The 20,471-nt window shown below is 41.7% G+C and overlaps 1 protein-coding gene across 3 annotated transcripts in view; it reads left to right on the forward strand.

Moving 5' to 3' along the window:
- unc5ca (unc-5 netrin receptor Ca) overlaps positions 1-20,471 on the forward strand; it is a 206,857-nt gene that overhangs the window by 84,389 nt on the left and 101,997 nt on the right. For all 3 annotated transcript variants that reach the window (XM_058637038.1, XM_058637037.1, XM_058637039.1), the window contains one exon: positions 13,304-13,540. In XM_058637038.1, coding sequence (XP_058493021.1) covers positions 13,304-13,540 — 237 coding nt within the window. The remainder of the gene's footprint in view (positions 1-13,303; positions 13,541-20,471) is intronic.

Here is a 20,471-nt window from a genome sequence, read left to right on the forward strand (position 1 = left end):
ATGAAACACAGACAGCGGTGAAAAATAATACCCTGCTTGTGTAAGGCTGCCACAGGTGGCCGGTCATTTTCGAGCCATATTCACGGGGTAATGCAATGTGCAGGGGGAACTCACATAATTATGTCACAACAAGGCCATTTTAACAGGTACAAGGGCACATTCCTTTGCGCTCTTGGCGTTTCATAAGTCGTTAATAACTTTATAAAATAACATTAATAACTTTTCAAAGTTGTGAATCCCATGTCTGCAGTATTATTAAGTGGTGGCCAGAGCTTGTTGGTGTCAGAATAAACCTTCCTGGATAGTATTTCATTGTCTCACTCATTCCTTAACTTGCCCCCACCTGTTTCCTGTGCTGTGGACAGTTTTTTGGGGGTTTTGAATGTCTGCTAATACTGCAGCAAAAATAAAAAAATAAATCTACTCAACTCCAATGAGCCTGTAAACCTTTTAAAACCCTTCATGGGATTGTTCACTTCATTAGAATCCACACAGTTGAATGCTCACATTATTAAATGTCATTACATTTCTCCGTGTTGCTACTAATGCTGATAAAAACCGCTAATATTACAAGCGGCAAACGTGATTGATTGATTAAGATTGTTTAGAGCTGCGCCGTCGACACGAGTATGAAATTTCCACACATAGCCGCTCTCTGAAAACAATAGCGGTGGCTCGTTCAGCTGTAGTCCATTAGCTCTGAGCTTACAAGGCCGAAACACTTAAAAGCCATTCATCAGCTCTCTGACAAGGCAGCCTGCTGCAAACAGATTCAGTCATGCAGTGAATCTTCTCTGCCAGCAGCTCACAACATTTCAACTTCTGACCTCAGCGTCCACCTGCACAGATGCTCTTTCATCGTGCAGCACTTCTTTATGGCTCACTCACTCACTCACTCACTCACACACACACACACACACACGGGCCTAACTTACCTTCAGGCACAGACACACGCACGACAGACTTAACTCACCTTCACGCACACACATTTGAAAGCCTCATCACTTTTGACTTCTTGACCCCGGTTAACTAACTAACCCCATGTTATATCCCCCTGTTCACTGCACCTCTTTGTGTGGGGCCTCACTGAAAGGGCCCAGTCATGCACGACTTATAGCCCCGAGGCAACTTCAGCTTCCAGCCTATCAACATATCCATACGTCTTGTTCTCGAACTCATTCGCACACAAACAGAGTGACTCACTCACTTGTTCACCTCTGCAGAATTCTCCGAAACTTCTAATCTTAAACTTAACTCAGCTGTGGACGCTTCCTGGTATTACTGTATGTTCTTTATATGTATGTTTTCAGTGTTAATGTGTACAGAATGTAAAGAGGGGAGCACTGGAGAGTATTGACCTCTCCTACATATGACCTTGGCAAGGAACAGATATAAAGACATGAAGGTTCCAATAAAGCAAGAAAGAGTCAATACAAACAATGTCATATCAAATTTGATAAGGAAGTTGCGTCCATGTAAGTGTTTGTTGTAACTTATCAAACTGTATCTAGCGTTAATCATGGCTAATTATCATTTTTGGCATCCTTTAAACCAACATTCTGCATGATTTCACCTTGAGCTTACCATGTACTGTACATGCAGTTAGCCGTCAGCATTTATTGACGTGCTCTCCGCACATCTATGCGCGCATACATCACGTCACTCTCCATTTGAACTCCTCACCTTCCTGTTTGTGTATGACCATGTGTGTTACTCATGCAGAGTGTCCCTCATTACTTGAAAAAAATAAAAAATTTGGTTCCCAAACCTAGTCCAGTCGAAGCTAATGATGCGTACATTTGACTCATTCCCATATGAACTGAATCTGCACTGGGTGCTTTGCTGCATAATGCTGTGATCTAATTTGTGGCCGGCTAATATGTGACTTTTAAATCCATAATTAACCGCACAGTGACTCTGTGTTCAATTGAATTAAATTGCGTTTCGGATTAGTCTGAAATGGAAATGAATCTTGAAATGGGATCACCTCGGACTAAGCTCACAACCTCGTGCCATGTTTCCACTACATTATTTTTCCCCAATGTTCAGTGATGAAATTATACCTTTACCTTTGCACCACATTATGTCAGGCCCTGTTGATTTAATTGAGGTTACTTCTGTGTTTTGTCTTGTGAGAATAATTCATATTTTTTGGGGTTAGATTTTTATCAATTTTATCTAGTTGAATTGAAGAGAAGTTGAGTCTGGTGTTACTCCGTCCCACCTATTCTTAAGGTTGCTGCAAATCGAAAGGAACGTGATCCAAATTTATTAGTCCTTTGATTACTTTGGGTTGTTGTTTTTTTTCAAAAAGCAAATAAGCAGCTTGGATGGTTCCATTTAAAGCTGCAACTAACGATTGTTTTCATAATCGATTAATCTGTCGTTTATTTTCTCGATCAATCGTTTGGTCCATAAAATATCAGAAAACCTTAAAAAATGTTGATCGGTGTTTGTCAAACCTGGAAATGATGATGTTCTCAATTGTCTTGTTTTGTCCACAAACCAAAATGATTGACGTTTAATGATTAATTGTTATCCAGAGCAAAGAAATGTAGAAAACACTCACATTTAAGAAGCTTAAACAATCGGAAATCTTGTTTTAATCATGAAAAAAAGCTTCAAACCGATTCCTCGAATATCAAAATAGTTGTCGATTAAGCGGAAACCCAGTCGCTCCTGTAGTGCAGCTGCATGTTTGTCCAAGTCTGTCATAGACTCATTGGGAAGTCTGTAAAGAGTGGACAGCCAACAACTAGGACACTTCTTGTGCACACTTTCTGCTGGTGAGCGAGGAGCTGTACATGTTTATCGCACCAAGGACGCACCCCGCGGTACATCGAGGCTCAACGCTGTATGTTAGAAATGAATTTTTAATCTTCACGCAAACGTGCTCGACATGAATAGTAAGCGTGTTGTCAACAAGGCGCGTGTTAAATCATGTATTTACAGCAAGATTCCGTGCTGTACAGTATGTACAGTGCCAGTGGAATCTGTGTTTACTGAATTTATGATCTCATGGTGAAAATAATTCATAAGATCGTTCTTGTACTGTGGAATGCAGTAAAGCGCAGAGCGACGTTAAAATCAAAGTTTGCAATTAAAACATTCCAAATATCACAATCATTGTGTAATAATGACGATGAAGTATGAAGATGATACTGAATTGTAGTATTGGTTGCGTGATAGAAATATTTGTGATTTAGGGCTGAACCTGGCCCAGATGTGTCAAAACCCTCAGGTTCTTTTTTTTTTTTTTCAGCTCAGGGTGTGACGTCTAGTGTGAAACTCCCCTGACAGGTTTCATTTAGGTCTTGCTTTATTTATTTATTTGTTTATTTTTTTTTTATGTCACTTCACTTCAAAAACTCAAGCAGGATTCGGATTTGATGAAATAAAGGCTGGAAATCTCATGCTGTCCCTCTTTTTGGGGCATTTAAGGATTCTTTATTTGTATATGTTACACACTAACACACAGTGACATGTTCTGAGTCTGCTCTGAGACTGAACTTAACTTAAATATTGCAAAATGACAGAAGAATCATAAATAATAATATATATTTAATATAATAAAAAGATGGCCAGTCCATCGTTTCTTAATTGTATAGATGTCACACACGGTCTTGGAGTGATGGTGATGAGAAGTACGTATGCCAAATGCTGTCGGCAACTACAGGATTGGTAACAGGAAGCGTAACCTGACCACAAGATACTAGAAGCAATAGTGTTCAGTTCCTGAAAAGGTCCTAAAGATACCTAAATACTAGCATACACACACACACACGTAGAGAAACTCACTTTTGAGATATACTGTATTTGCATCTGTGCTCAGTAACCACTGTTCCAGTTCCCACAAGCTCAGTTCCAAGATAAAAATTAATTAGGAGTCTGGCAGTGGAGGACAGGAAGAGGGGCAGAACAGTGGTGATGTGTCGAAAAAAGGAATGACTTGACATCTTGGACTTTGTAATTTCTCTCTCTCATGTAACTAACACCATGGCAGAACCGAATCCCCTCATTGTGGCTCACTTGAGTATTTCCGTATGACATACATCCTCGCACTGCTGTCACTTATTAATAAAAACCCGGTAGGTAACACCTGCTGTGAGTCGGCTCGTTAGTGTGCAACCAAAAGCCACCGATTTCAAGGAAGGTTGCGGCACTAATGATGTGCTTTAATGTTTGCTTAAGAACAGCGTGGAGAAAAATCCCCGCAGAAGACAAAAAAACAGCCGCGGTTTCTTTCAGTCGAGCTCAGGGTGAACGTGTTGTCACATTCTGACTCGGTGTGGAGACTTCGCGACGGCAAAAATGGCGAGAAGAGACGCCAAAGTGAGGAGGTGTTGTGCCGAGGCGAACAAAAAGAATACAAAAAAGATCAACTGAGAGCATTGCAAAGAAATGTTTGAAGATGTGCATGTACAGGGACGACAAAGAAGGGATGAGGATGGGATAGACATGTCTGTGAGGGTGAGTTAAAGAGCGTGCAAATAGAGGCGATATGGTTTGTAATGTGTCAGTAATAAGGTCAACGGTAGACGTCTGAAACCCCCACGAGGCTCTATTTATAGTGACCCAAGGAGGGAGAGAGGGAGGAAGAGGAGAAGAGTCATGAAAAAGGAGTTTGACATGAAGAGGAGCAGGAGAGGGCGGAGGGAAGCAAACTGAGTGAAGGTTGGAGAAGTGCAAGGATGCCAAAAAGCAGAACAGAAGAGGCAACGTGTTCACTGAATTTTTTTTTTGTGACGGTGAATGAAGATGGGGAAAGGCAAGAAATGGGGATAGAAGATGAGAGTGGGAGGTTTGGAAGGATGCCAGACAGAGAGAGAGAGAGAGAGGGGAGCGGGGATGGATGGAAGGAGGACGGAGAAGGAGGGGAAGAGGAGAGGAAGTCGGCAGGGGAGAAGAGTTTAGTTAGTCAAGTGAGGAAAAAATGTGGTCGAGAGGAGGGATAAGCAGGCAAGAGAGAGACAGTGAGCCTCCAGATGGAGAAAGGCATGAGCAGTGTAATGTCTGATCCAATTCCATCTTCAGCGCTGAATAAAATGGCCAGAATATGGGAATTTCTTCAAATGAAATAATCCTGTAAGCTGTTATAAATCATTTGAGTTGAAGCCATTTTTATTTTGTTGTTGTGCATGTGTGTGTGTGTGTGTGTGTGTGTGTATAGATGGATAGATCATCTACAGAACTGGGCTGAGCATGCCTGCTGGAGGAGGCAGGGGAGCAATTGGATAATAACAATGAGGGTTTGGGTGGTAGGAGACAGGAAGGATGGGAAAAAATGGGGAATCACAGATATATCGACGTAGTAGAAGCATCAAAAATGTTGAAGAGGAGACCCAGCGTTGCACAAAGTGGCTGGTCTGTGAAATGTGGCCCTGGGGAAGTGACCAAAGAGGAAAGAGGATGACTGAACTCAGCCATTACGCTGAAAAAGAATAGGAGAGAGAGGGAGTGCAGAAAACAAAATGTGACTCTGAGCAGGTTTTGGGCAACGAAAATCAGGAGAGACGGCGCGGATCAAGATGACAAGGTGTGAACAGACATATTGGAAAGATGGGAGAAAAACGAAAAAAAAAAAGTCATCATGAAAAACTGAAAGCCCCGCACGGCAAAGTGGTGACAGGTGGAATGTATGCAGCAGACGCACATGGAACACAGGGAGCCAGGTGGACAGTGAAATGAGGATCACACAGCACAAACACATACACTGGCAGCCACTCATATTATCAGCTGTCAGCCACCCAGAAAAAAAACACATCATCCTGCTATCTCCATGAAAATAGAAGTCCTTCCCCGGCCAATGTTTTGCTGTTCTGATGCACAGCCCGACGCTGGCTGCTTGTATTAATAGCGATGTTGAGCTGTGATAGTGGAACACGAATAACAGGGAAGCTGGGCTTTTTTCCCTCAGGCATGGGATAAGGTAGACACAGTCCATCTGGAAGATAACATTACACAGCAACTCGCGCAAGTTACTACCTCCATAAGCTCACATAAGACTGTGCATATGAATGAGATCTCCTCAATGTAGACGTGTGTACATGTGATACAAAAATGAGAAATTACTTTTCTTTTCTTCCTGACAGTCCACAGATTTGTCAGTTTTCTCTTTGTTTTCTCATTTTTTACACCTGTGTGGATACATGCCTTTACAGTGGTGGAACTCAAATTACTGTAATTAAGTCAAGTTTTTACTTGTAATTGTGTATAAATAATGCTTCACAATCTACTTCGCTACATTTCAAATTATACTCGCCACTGAGTCGCCTACAATATTACATGGCCTCACAAAGCCAATGATATGTAACAAGAAACCTTAATGCAGCAAGAAGACTTGGGTCCACGACCATGTCGGAACAAGGGCCTTCCTATATACATATATATGTATATATATATATAGTAAAAAAAGACTCACGCACCAATTTTCAGTTCTCGTTCCACCACTGTTTCATCATTTTCTGTCATTGCATTATTGTTTCAGACAAAGTGACCGAACCGTTTTGTACACCAGTGACCTGGTTCAGAAGTGGAATTAAAATTCACAACGTAACTTTGGGCTGAGTCATATGACCGCCGTGGTCGATAGTATGGTGCTCGAGCCAAGTCCTGAGCCATAATAAAAGACATGTAAGAAAAAGTGCCGCTGAAGCCTCGTCGCTTGGCGCTCATCCTTGAAAGAGCAGTATCAGATATGAACCCCTGCAGCGTACCATCTCGTGGTGACCACTGGGCTGTATCCCTACGCCCAAGCTCTCTCGTCACAGTATAGTAGGGATAAGTGCAGAAGCTACAGTATATGCTCATAAACAGCAGACTGCTGTATTCTCCTCTGTGTCTGTAGCTGTTTATTTCTTAGCCTAAGGATAACACCACTTTCTGAGTGGAAACTGAGAAAATCAGCTGCAGAAAGACGCTGCAAGCAAGGAAATAGGAATTAGCGTAGAGAAAGACAAATGGTAGGAAAGGAGGAGTAGATGAGAAAAGGCAGTGACGGAGGAGACGATCGCAGTTGTACAATAACGCAGCAGGATCTAACAACAGCTGAGGTGGTTGTCATTCAGGACAAGTATGGATATACATACTGTCATTTGTCTGCCTGCCTGTGTGTGTGTGTGTGTGTGTGTGTGTGTGTGTGTATGTGTGTATACTACTTGGCAGAAACATTCATTAAAAAAAAACTATCTTCTGAGTGCTCTTGCACCGCCCACCTGCAAACACCCACTCATCAGCTGCTCCTGTGTATGTGTCCTTGCTGAAAATGTGACTGTGCCCAGCTATATGTACAGAGCATGAGACACGTGTGTGTGTGTGTGTCTGTGTGTGTGTGTTTCAGCGCGACTCTCACTCGAGCATCATCAGGTTTGGTGTTGATGCCTCAGGTCAACTGTCTTTTCTTTTTTTGTCTTCATTTTCTCGTGAGATCCAGATCTTTCTAATTGAATTTGAGCAAAAATCTTTTTCATTTTTTTTTTTCCTTGTTCAAATTTCAGCGTTGTGAGTGGACAGTATCAGAGCAATGCTGGATCCCTCTGTGCACTGCCTCTGCTGAATTCTATCATTCATCATCGGTAGCTTCTGAAGACACCGACTGTAGAACATCTCGGCATCTTGGCAAAAACGGAACAACCTGTCCTCCAACTCAAACATAACTATGGGTATTTTTTTAACTCAACTTATTAGGGCGCACAGAAGGAGTCGGGTTAGGGCCAAGGCTACAAAAAAAGACATTGCTAGGCAGTAAGTTAAAGACAATGACGTAAAAAAAAAACATTTGTCGCATGGTACCAAGCATACTGCATGAATAGTCTTACATAGCCCTTAGTCCATGTTGTATGTTTAAGGGGCTTTTACAAGAAGTGTGTTTTCTCTGTCGTATCATATCTTCCAGTGGCTTATTTGCTCAATCTCAGAGAAAGTCCTTGTCAATGTAAATTGTCTTTGATTTAAGATAAAACATTCACCATTCTTAAGCTTTTGCAAAAGAAGAAGTCCACATTAAGACGTATGCAAAATGATTTGAATCCATTTGGATTTAATGAAACAGAGTGATTAAGGTCCGTCGTTCCTCGCACCCACTCGTGATTTGAATGATGTGGCTTTCATCGCAGTGCCGATGGAGGATAAGACCCTTATTAAGTTTCAAATGGATGCAGATGATGCGTGACCACATAGTGTTCTGTTTCAAAAGGTGGGGGGGGGGAACTCCACTGAGCTCTCCTCTATAAACAGATTTGACCAAAACACCTGCAGAGCAGCATTGTAGATGTAAGTTATCACATCTTTTGTCAACCGGCATTATTTCTGCTGGTCCTTGATTTATCACCGTCATCTTAACCACTTAACTACAGCACTGAATAAAGAGCACACACACACACTTACACGTACCCTTTAACAGCCCATTCCAAAAACAGTATTACTTAAATGAAATATAGTGCCATGCAAACTACTGCAAACAATACCATTATAAATGCCCTCATGAATGAAAATGGGCCAGTTCTGGTCGTAGATTATGGGCAAAACTGGGCTGAAGAAAATCCTCACACGGATGCATCGCTATTGTTTAAGTATGAATAATTAAACGGCAGATGAGTAGAAATTTGAGCACTGTACATCCAATAGGAGGGTGGGAAAAGAGATGTTTAAAAATAGACAATAAAAAATCTGTTATTTTCCTGAAAACGGTAATATCAGCAAATTATGAAGGAGATTGAGAGACTGAGAGAGAGCAAGAGAAAGACTGAGAGCAGACAGTTCATAAAACTCACTGAGTGAGGGAGAAACTGAAGTGCTGCTCTTCAGGGTAATAGATGATAAGATTATTCCCTTTTTACCGCTGTTATGTGTGTGTATACTTGTATGCTGCTCTTGTAGAAGTGTGTGTGTGGTTTAAATGAAGATGTGCTCTTGTGGGATTGCTTGTGTGCCTCTTCTTTGCATGTTTTTCTGTGTGTGTGTGTGCGTGTGCGTGCGTGTGTGTTTGGGAAATGGGCAGCATCGTATATCTAATTCCAGAGCAATGATATACTAGCTCCCTGCTCTCCCATCATCCCTCACTTTCTGTCACTTTCTATCTTACTTTTCATCTCCCTAAACTCCTTGAACCTTCTCAGGATTCAAGTGGGGTTTTTTTGGGAGTTTTTTTTTTCAGTTGAATGTGACAAAATAAAGAGCACAGGTGTGTTTGCATGCACGTGCATGTGTGTTGTCCTGCATTTGACAAACACTGGGATTGCAAAGGAAAAAAAGTAGAAACATGTGAGTCAATGTGTTTTTCTTCTTGTGTGTGTGTGTGCGTTTCACTTGTGTATGTTTACGTGTGACTTGTGTAATTTGGCTGCAAAAGTGTCTGCGATAGATAAGCTTTGTTTTCTCAGCGTGCTGATAGTCGATGTGGTCGAGGGGGTACCCGTTTAAAAAGTCTGTTTACTTAGCGTCCAGTTCGAGGCCACGTTTCCTCCGTATGTTTTTGCAGCTGCTGCTGATTCCATCTCGGAGATAAGACACGATGATCTCATGATTTCCACAGCTACTGCGCCGATACGCATCACGGACACACTCGCGCACGGCCGTTTGAAAGCGCTCACTCCTACACGTGAGACATTTTGACCGTATATGGCATAATGTAGCTCAGTGGGCCTCGCTTTTAGCGAGTAAACCTCTGAATTCCAGAGCCTCAGATCCTTAAAGGAAATACTGGTAAAGCATAGATGTATAAAAACGATGTAGAAATACTTCATTTCTAAAATGCTGTATTTGTACTTTACTGGAGTATTTTAGTAGCTAGCGACCCGCGGTCCCTGACTTGCTGCGGTGCTCACTTAGCAGCGAAGCTAACGTTAACTAGCTGGCTATCATAAAGCCTATGTCACGCTGGATGGTGTTTTTGACCCATCACTAATGTCAACTATCTTTTATTTTATGACATATATAGCTTACTGTTGCTAAATATAAATCATATTTTGTGCTGCCTAATCACATGCCTGAATTTATAATAATGTAGTGTTTTATACACAACACAATACTTCTACATTTACTTTCAGTACTTAAGCAGTAAATTTTAAAATAAACTACTTGCAATACTTAAGTACAAAAAATGTTGAATACTTAAGTACTTCCACTTAAGTGTGGTGCTTAAAGAACACTTTTTAATAGAGTACTTGTACTTTTACTCAAGTCTTGGTCTCTAGTACATTATACATCCCTGTGGTTAAGTAGTTGTAAGTTATAGTATTATCTCTTAGTTGTACCTTGGTGTGGCTGCAATGGCAACACAGTATCACACAGATAAATATTCGTAAGGTTTCAGTAGATTTCCTGACATCGGGGAGGGAAGTGGACCAATAACCTAAAACCATATCCATATTTTTAAGTGGCCCTATTATTTTTATAGTAGAGGTTATGAAATATGTATGAAGTATAGGTACTGCTTCGTACCATGTCTTCTCATGTTATTTATTGGATTCCATGCATTAGCTTTTCCTCACTCCATTTACCTTACCTTATTTTTTCCCCCACTGCCGTTAATCCATCAATCTGCCAATTCATATGATGGATTAGCTCACATCGTCACTGACACTCGGATATGATTGGTCACTTCAGATGACATCTTTTTTCCACACATTTGAAGATATTTATCGCTCGGGTTTGTGGGTTTTGCGAATTGGGCAGGTCTAAAGGCAGAACAGATGGGAATAAATGTGGCTTTTGCCCCTGGTACATATTTACTACACGCCGTAAATCGAACACGGACATTGTTCTGCTACAGCCATCCATTATTGATGACAGCATTCAGGCAAGACAGTTATGAGCTGGGCTGTTAGGACCAGTAATTCACTCTGTCAGGAGATCAGGAGGGGGGGGGGAGGATCAGAAACAAGAAGAAAAGAGGTTTAGGAGGAAGAAAGGAAAAACCAATGGGAAGCAGAGAAGTGTGAAGTGGCAAGAGTTAGGGGAGGACCTCAGGAAAGCAGTGGTGGTGCCACTTTTCAGACAAAGCTTTTATTCTTGGGGAAATGTCTCTCCGTTTCTCCCTTTTACTCCACTCCATCCACTGGCTATCATGTTTCTTGTGCCGATCAATAATTTATAGCTGTCGCTTCGGTGCAGCGAACCCCCCACCACTGAATGACAGATGAGGGTGAGAATGGATGTTTGGGGCGATGTGAATGCAGCAGTGGGGTAGGGTTTTAAGGCAGGAGTGTTGTTGTGAGAACCATAAAGTGGAGCAGCAAGTGAGAAATGAGACTGACGGAGAAACGGGGGGGGGGGAAACATGACGCGTGATAAATAACCCAGAGTGGGAGAAAATCTCCCGGCGATAATGAAATTATGCAGTGGAAATGTCCGCCAATTTCCACACTCACAGAGAACTAATTACAGAACTATAAGAGAAAATGTCAGCGTTGTGACATCAAAGGGGGCCGCGATGCCTACTCATTCCCCCCCCCCCCCTGTTTGTGTCTGGTTGTTATATCGAAGCGGCTTTCAGCTCCTGCCCCACAGCATCAACTACTCACGGTTCTAGGCAGGAGGAATGAAGAACTATGTCAGCTTTGATGCAGCTATGCAACATCTATTCCTTTACATTGTGCCACATCCTTTATTATAACCTCTATATAACCTTAGTATATTAGAGTTGAACCAAAATAAATAATTAAAAAAGTTCTCATGACTCACGAATCTCCAGTTCAGCAGCACAGAGGCATGGAGAGTTTTAATGAAACGGAATGATGATGGAGTGGAAGGAAATTACAAGTTAGATAAAAGCATGTGTGTGTGTGTGTGTGTTTGTGTGTGTCCATGGGAGAGGGTAGAAAGGCCTCTTCCTCTCCTTCCCACCTGCTCTTGTAATCCTCCACGTATCGGTGACCTTGGTAACCTGGTGACAAAACACTCGCCGTGTCCCTTTTGATTAAGGCCATGTGTGGGCGTGCAGACGGAAAAGACAATGGAGGAGAAAGGGCTGGATGGTGGATGATGAAGTTGCCGCTGCCCTCAGGGTTGTCTGCGCTGTCTGTTCACTTACTTCCTCCAGTGGGTCTGTGCGCCCTATCTATTGCGTCACGGCTGTCCCTCCACTCAGGGATTGGCACACAAAGTTGCATAATAAGTTCCAAATACACACTTGATTAGGGTAGACAGAGGAAAGCACCTGCACTTTATACTCAGAGAGCCTAAAAATAACAGAGATAAGTGTCAAATGAAAGTCACGTTGTTTGTTGGGATTGTGTTTCGTTTTAATCGACTGAATTAGGCTTCCCGTTTGTTGACTGACATTATTGAAATGCTGTTATGTGGAGCCAAAGCAATAATTAAAATTGTCCTGCCCCAAAAGCATTTTTTTTTTTTAGAGAGAATAAGGCAGAGAAAATGCATTCAGTAATTTTGAAATGAACATAAATTCATTCAGCCAGCATTGTCTACATGATCTGCAAGTCATTTCGTGTGAACCTGCAACGCTTCCGATCACAACGTAAAGATCATTTCCCGAACACAACTAAAAGTAAACCTGGACTCTCTCTGCAGAATCTCTTTGTTGAAATGTTAATGGATAACATTAACATTTCAACAGAGTTTATTCCTGAAAGGCAGCCTAAATGTTCATAAAAAAAGAAAGACAGATTGTGCAAAATTGTACTGTGAATAGAAACACAGAGAGGAAAAAAAAGATGATGCAGGCAATATGGCAAGTGTTGTTGTGCCAAAAATAAATGTATAGTTTTCTGTCACAATTGTCTACAGTTTTCCTCAATCATAGAGAAATAAGCTCACAACACTTTCTAACAGACAGCAGATTTGTCGCAGATTAGAGGACGGAACTGCTCAATCTGTGAGACGGCAAACACGCATTTCATCCAATGTTTAGATCATCGATCGCGAGGTGTCCGGGCATTGTGACCCGCCTCAAATTTCCCCCCTTCTCTTCTGCTCCCTCTCCCTCTCTATCAATTTGTCTTTGTCCACAAATGGACACCACAATCAGTCGCTGATTAAAGGTGCATTTTATGGCTCAGTGGCAGAAAATTGTTCTCTGCGCAGGTCACTGGTTTGTGACATAGCAAGTATTAGTGATCAGACGAGGACCACGCTCCGTTCAGGGGAAAGCGTTAGACACCGCTGCCCGCCGGAGCGAATCACAGAACAAGAATAAGTGATTGAAATAATGCTGCATATGCTCCCTGAGCTCACTTTGTACCGTGTTAGTTCTCAGAGTGAGTCGATAAAACATAGATTGACTGAGCTGGGAACTGTGGGATTCTTTTTTTTTTTCAACATCTTTCTCTTCCTCCTCCCACAGCGAGAGACGACGATGACTTCTTGAGTCTGAGCGAGCTCCCGGAGACCTTCCCCTCCGACCCTCCAGAGCCCTTGCCTCACTTCCTGTTTGAACCCGAGGAAGGCTACATCGTCAAGAATAAGCCCGTCAATCTCTACTGCAAAGCAACGCCCGCCACACAGATCTACTTCAAGTGCAACAGCGAGTGGGTCCATCAGAAGGACCACACTGTGGAGGAGAGGGTGGATGAAAACTCGGGTGAGCGCACACACACACACACACACACACACACACACACAGCGCACATAAACCGAGTCACAGACAAGAACGAGCTGTGGATGTGCGGTGCAGCAGACTGAGTGTGGAGCAATCACTGATCTGGTTTGTTTATTCAAGTAAAAATAGGTTTTCTCCACTCAACACTTTTTTCACCCCCGCATGTGTGAAATCACTAAAGACGGGACGTGTTCCAGCGATATCTGGTGTCTTTTCACACTGACTTTAGTTGCTTTTCATTGACAGTCGTTGCTAACACTGTCAAACAATCTCCAAACACAAGACAATGAATGACAGCGCGCGAGAGAGAGAGAGCTGTGGAATGTGACGTCATTTTCCTAAAGTAGCGTATTCGTCGTCCAGGCGGAAAAGCGAGGCCAGCGTTTGGAGATTTTCCCACTCTGTGAGACATTTTCAAAAAAACAGGTGTACAGACCACAGAGAATGTTTAAAAGTGTGTTAAATACACTTGCATGACTCTTTATTATTATTTATCACATGAAAGTAAACATAATTGGCTTCAACACTGTAAAGCAGCCACCTTTAAAAGCAATATACAAACCATATACCAAATATAGACATTATATGGCACGGGCATTTAATTCAAACTGTATTATTATTGATTTAGTTTTGCTTTCATTTGGCAAAAAAAAACAGATTTTAACACATCTAACGAGATGTTCTATGTTTAAAATATACATATTTACTCTACTGTAAGCACTGTGCGGGAAGCTGGGTCACATGTCCGACGTGTGTGTACACAGCTGTCCCCCACTGCCTGTACTGCAGTTTTTTTACAGGGCACTTCCTATCCAGTACATCCACAGTGATGTACTGGACTGTGGCCAAAGCTACACACTTGTCACTTGACAGCACATGGTATTTTTTATTTTTTTTTCCTGCTGGCTAGGTAATGATGAATCGTGCTGTTGCTTTGGCAGGGAGACAAAGATGTACACAACGCCGTTTCTTGGAGTTAAGTTTGACGTCGGCTCGCGAGTTTCCACCTGCTCGCTAATGAGCCTGGGTCCCCAAAGCGAGCGATTAGAGGCCGACTGAAAGCGGTTTGCAAACTGCTGATATATGGTACCTGCTGGATAGGATACACAGTTGGCTTGGGTACCACAAATCACCCTGTTGATTTTTCAATTGAAGCAGGTGAACCAAAATACCAAAACGCATCATGCATATTTAATCTGCTCACCCTTAAAAGCTTGACTTTTTTTTTTTTAATCGTGAGGAAGCCAACCGTGTATGTATATATATATATATATATATATATATAAGTACAAACACAGGCACACACCCAGAGATACAGGCGGCGGCAGCAGCAAAGAGAATGTGATAAAAGAGAAGATGTTCTAATATTGTGCAAGAGTGGGTTTCATATCAGACTACAATATATTTCACTTAAAGCCTCAGTTCATTGTCTTGAACCATGTATGGATTCTCTTTCTTCAAAGTTTTCTTTAAACACTTTTGTGTCCTTTTCTCATCTCTCCCTGGTTTCTCCCATCATTCCGAATATTTTATCAGCGTTCGCTCTCGTCTTTCTTCTCCACCAATGTAGCTTTTCTCCTACGGTGTTCCCACTCTTCATGTATCTTCATCCGAGTCTCTTTCTTCTCTTTTCTCTCCTGTCACTGCAGTCCCTTGTCTCTCAAACGCTCTTTTGGTTCTTTGACGAGGCTTTGCTTTGTTTATACTGCAGCAGGGTTTGCACAGACAGACACACAGACGCAATATAAACCAACAAACAAAGTTTATTCTGTGTCACTTATCGATAGCATCTGGTTTTTCTCATAGTCGTGTAATCACTGTTGTTGGTTTTTGGGGTTTTCCAGCAGTTATTCATATGACACAGTATCTTGTTTTATGTGAGTCTGACCCAGACACTTTATCTTGCCTTTATTTAATATTTCCTGTGCCGTGCTGACGGATCTATTTACAATAATGATCTATCGTCTTCCTTGTGTGTCTTTTTTACTTCTTCCCCCTTTTTTCCGCTCATATTTCCTCTTACCTCTCGGTTCATTACTGACGTAATGTGCAGCTGCGAGTCATTTATTATCCTCCCATCAGCCGTTCATTTGCAAACTGCTGGATACCAGACGGTGTGTTGCTGAGAGGAAAATCTGTTCAATAATGATACATGGATTTAGGCTGTTACACTGTCTGTGATGGACATCATGAGGTTTTTTCAAGGATCACAAACACGCAGACAGCTTCATAGAAATCTGCACATTTTGAACATCAGGCTTTAATAACTTATGAAGCAATTTAAAATGTTCTTTTACTAGATTTTAGAGTTATCTGTTTGAGTGTGCCCGCTTGTTGAAATAACCAAAACGTAGGTTTTTGGTTTTGGAAATGTTCACGATAGGCTTCAACTTATGCTTAATTTATCTATAGCAAAAAAACACCATAATGTCACTTTAATGAAAAAAAAGCATTGGCATGAAACTTGATCTTTAATCCATGCAGTTACATGCATAAAATATACAGCCCATAAATCAATAAAGCGGGTGCATTTACATCAAAAACTGTTAATGTTCGTCTGGAAAAAAGAAAAGATATAAGACACTCTATATTGCACATTTTTATAGCCTCTGTATATACTGTACGTTTTAACATAGTGATGGAAAACAGCAGCCAAAATGCTCTGTGTTCTGAGGGTTAACGCAACTGAAGACTGATTTCATTCATAAAAAACTAACAATGAACAAACTACTCAAACTAATACCTGGAGACGTGTCCTGGTTTCACAATGGATGCACAATGGAAATTGATCACACCGTGTACTAGTAAAAAAAATCCTCTGTTTATATTCTGATAAAGTATATTCATCACTGAGTATATTCTGATGATGTTCATATTCATCACTTTGGAAAACAGCAGATAGAGGAGAGACCTTAATTGACAAAAATGTACTAATGAAATTGGTTGTGTGCTAAGTCGATGCTAAGTAGCTTAAAAGAACAAAATGGGGGAATAATAAATATAAATGTACTTCAGTAATGCTTTGGGGACATTATTAGTACTTTCTCCACCACTGTGGCTTACCTGCAAACATGTGCCACTAAACAGTGTCTTGTTTTCATTTCCTTAATGGTCATTACAACTGACCCTTACATTATGCAGTCATGAAAATGATATTGTAGTTTCATGGGGCGGTTATAATTCTGTGCAAATCGTGTGTCAATGATATGCTACTTCCACCATATTTTCAAGGTCAGTTTCGGACAAAGGCATCGGGATCATAAAAATGAATACAAGATGTATTGGGCAACATATTTTGAGTGAATGAAAGAGAACGCTGCGAAAGTGTGTGTATGTGTGTGTGTGCTCGTGTCTGTTTATCAGTGTACTAAGCTCTCTGAGCTGTTTTCTCCTCTTTCTTTCCTGCTGTTTCACAGAAACAGCTAGAAGCTATGGCCCCATGCTGCTTTTATTATCTCTGTCTTCTCACTCACTCTCTCACTCTGTGTCCAATCCTTTCTCCCCCTCCCCTCTCCTTTTCCTGCTTTCTTTTCCCTTCCTCTCTCTCTCTCTCTCTCTCTTTCCTCCGTGCTGTTTTGCGCTTTACTATAATTTCCACTGACTGAAATCGGAGAAAACAGAGGCAGATAAAACCCGAGCTTGAGAAAGCAGGAGAGGGAGGCGGAAAACGATGGAGGGATGACGATGGAGGTTACCTTGAAGAGGACGGGATAAGTCAACGGATATTGGGGGGGGGTCACAGTGAGGAGAAAGATGATATGAATCCCGCTGTGCCGTTGTCTTCCACTGTCTTGCTCGCGCCGACTCTCTCTTCCTTTGTGTCTCTCAACATTTTCTGCAGGGAAAAAAGAAGTTCGCTTGAGTGCTGAAACAGTGTTCCTTTGATCCCGGGGATCAAGATAAAGGAAAACAAAAGTTAAAATGTACAAAGTAAAGTTAGAACATCAGTGAAACAAGCTTGAAAGTTTGTGTCAGACTGCTTTTTTGTGTGATATCTTGCACAAAAAAATCTATTTCTACATTGCTTTTGTTAAATGGATTGAGGGAGGGAAAACCATATAATGAAAGAATGAATTAAAAGATGATTTTTTTAGGGGCAGCGGTAGTTCAGTGGTAGGGCGAGTTGTCTTTCCACTGTCGGGAGACAGGGAATCGTTAAAGGTTCGATTCCCGTCTCCGCTAGTCTACATGCCAATGTGTCCTTGGGCAAGACACGTAACCCCACGTTGCTTCTGACGGCTGTGCCGGCAGCGTGTGAATGGGTATGAAAGATCAGTGATCAGAAATGCACTGCACATAGATGCACTATATGAAAGTGTGAGTGAATGGGTGAATGGCAAAACAGAGTAAAGCAGCTTTAAGTGGTCATCAAGACTAGAAAAGTGCTATATAAATTCAAACCATTTACCATTTTCCACCTGTGGTCCCAGCTTGCCTCGGCACGGCACGGTTTAGGTCGGTTTTCCACTACAAAATACAGTAGTTCCTACTCAACGTGGGTAGAGTCATCACTGCACACAACACACACTGACGAGTGACTTGCAAAGCAGTTGTTTTCAGTGTAACTGAATCATTAGAATCTATTTCCATTCAGAACCTTGGGGCCCACGTTCACACCACCCTACATCCTCATCAACAACTGCTGGCATTGTTCAATGTACAACGTGGGCAGAAGTAGAAAAGAAAGAAAAAAACGACACCGGCAACATGGCAGATCGTGTTCTTCATTTCCTTTGCCATTTTATCTCGCATGTTGTCCTTCCCTCTTCCTCTCGTCCACCGCTCACATTGACATGCCCACTAATGATGAAATGGTGTGGAAGGAAAAAAAACAAATGTTTCTTTGTTTCCCAGCTGGGACCTTTTCAGTTTGCGAAGTTCAACATTTGGTTGGAGAATCAGAAACGTGCTGGAACTGCGTCAGTGAGAAAGGGCTTGCATTGTCTACTCACTCTCATGGAGCGTCATGTGGAGATTGGGCGAGCTGGTGAAGGTCACGGGCAAGGAGCAGGAGTTCACATTTGGGGTGGGGGCAGTGGGATGACCTCTAGGGGTCACTGAGGTCAGATTCCTGATGGGAGGAAGAGGCAGGATTCCCTTAGTAGCTCCACTACATTTTAAAGTTTCCTTAAAGGAATACTAGTAGTAGAATTAGTAGTAGTATTTTTGAAAAATTGTGCTTCCCAACCTCAGTTTCCACTGAGTTGAGAAATATCTTCATTCTTTTCTTTGTTACGTGCCCACCAGTGATACTTGGTCCTGTTAGCTTAACTGTTAGCAAAGATGGCGGACACTGTTTACATTCTGGGAATGAGGTCTAAAAAGTGGGTCTAAAAAGTGCGGAATTAGCGTTGTAGTTTCAAGCCTCGGACCAAATGACCAAATGTCACTGGTGGCCATGTAACAAAAAAAAATGAAGATATTGAGGTTGGGAAGCACAATTTTTCAAAAATACTACTACTATTTCTATTCTAGTAATACAAAGCTAAGTGCTAATCGGTGAATTTATATTAATTGCTGCTGGTAGTCTCCACTAGATTTTCCCCTAATTACAGCAACATCAACATAAAAAAACGGTTTGAAAACATGTGAATTATAATATCGCTGAGATAATGTGACTTAACCAGCATCATTATCTAGATTCCACACTGTACGGTGAAGGGCATTCCTAGGGTTTGGCTTAAGCAACATGCTTATGACCTCAGTATATCTCCATCCTCCTTGAAATGTGCTAACAACATATCGTGCACTCGGTTTACTTACTTTGTCTCCATTAGCCAAAGTGTGAATGGTTATTAGTCTGCTAGCACTGACCTGTGACTCCACAGCTACACACACACACACACACACACACACTGTACACTGTTGGCACATAACATATTGGCTTGGGTGATTTGTGACCTCTTTCCCTCCTTTGCTGCCATCTCTCTCGTATTGATTTCTCCTCATCTTGTCCTACATCTCTCCCTCCTAATGTTACTCCTCTCTCCTCTTCTTCCTTTTTCTGGCTTCACTCCCATTATCATCTACCTCCTTTGCTTTAGCTCTCTCATCATTGTAGTGCTCCTCCCAGGACCCATTTCTTATGCTTTCTGCGTTTCTCTTTTATACAACGGAGATTTATTGAAAGTAGATCCAATATATAATGGCGTTTATCCATTATACAGTGCTAGCACTACTCAGCTCGACTCGACTTTTTTTGCTTTTTCCATTAGGGTTAGCACCTGGTATCAGGTACTTATTTAGTACCTGCTCTGGCAAGGTTCCAAGCGAGCTGAGCTCAGAGATTGTCGTCACTGGAAGAGTCGTGAGTACGACGTCTGACGCAAGAATCAAACCGAACAATGCCGTACTGTAACTTGATTAAAAAGACTTAAAGATCCAGAAACAGGAGTTCATTTCCAACATTTTGCAAGGAAATGTCTGTATGTAGCGAGGTGTGTTTAGCGACAGCACTGCCGATTTTGCCTTTTTTGGTTTCCCTGTCACCTACGGATTTTCAAAGTACACCATTTACAAAGAAATTACAAAACATTTTTTGTGGACAGTGGTGAAAAGCTATACCCTTGTATATTATTGTGGCTGGCTGGTGTTAATGAAATGATGCTTTAGCATGGCCCTGTCTGTGGCTGTAGACACAAGCATGTAGAATGCAGTTCGGATGCAAATGAACAATCAAATGCATATGATATATTAGGGGTGGGAATCGCAGGGTACCTCGCGATATGGTCCACGATGCCAATAATATCATGATACAACGATTCTGTGATAATCGATAGATTGCAAGACAATAAAAATGTCAGAAAACCAAATGTCAAAAAGTGCAGGATTTCTCTATGTATCCACAACATAGAGAACAAAGTGCACAAAGTCTATGTATTGAACAGGGATTGGGCATCTCTTAAGGTAGCTT

This window comes from Solea solea, chromosome 8, assembly GCF_958295425.1.
Source record: "Solea solea chromosome 8, fSolSol10.1, whole genome shotgun sequence".
Lineage (NCBI taxonomy): Eukaryota > Metazoa > Chordata > Actinopteri > Pleuronectiformes > Soleidae > Solea > Solea solea.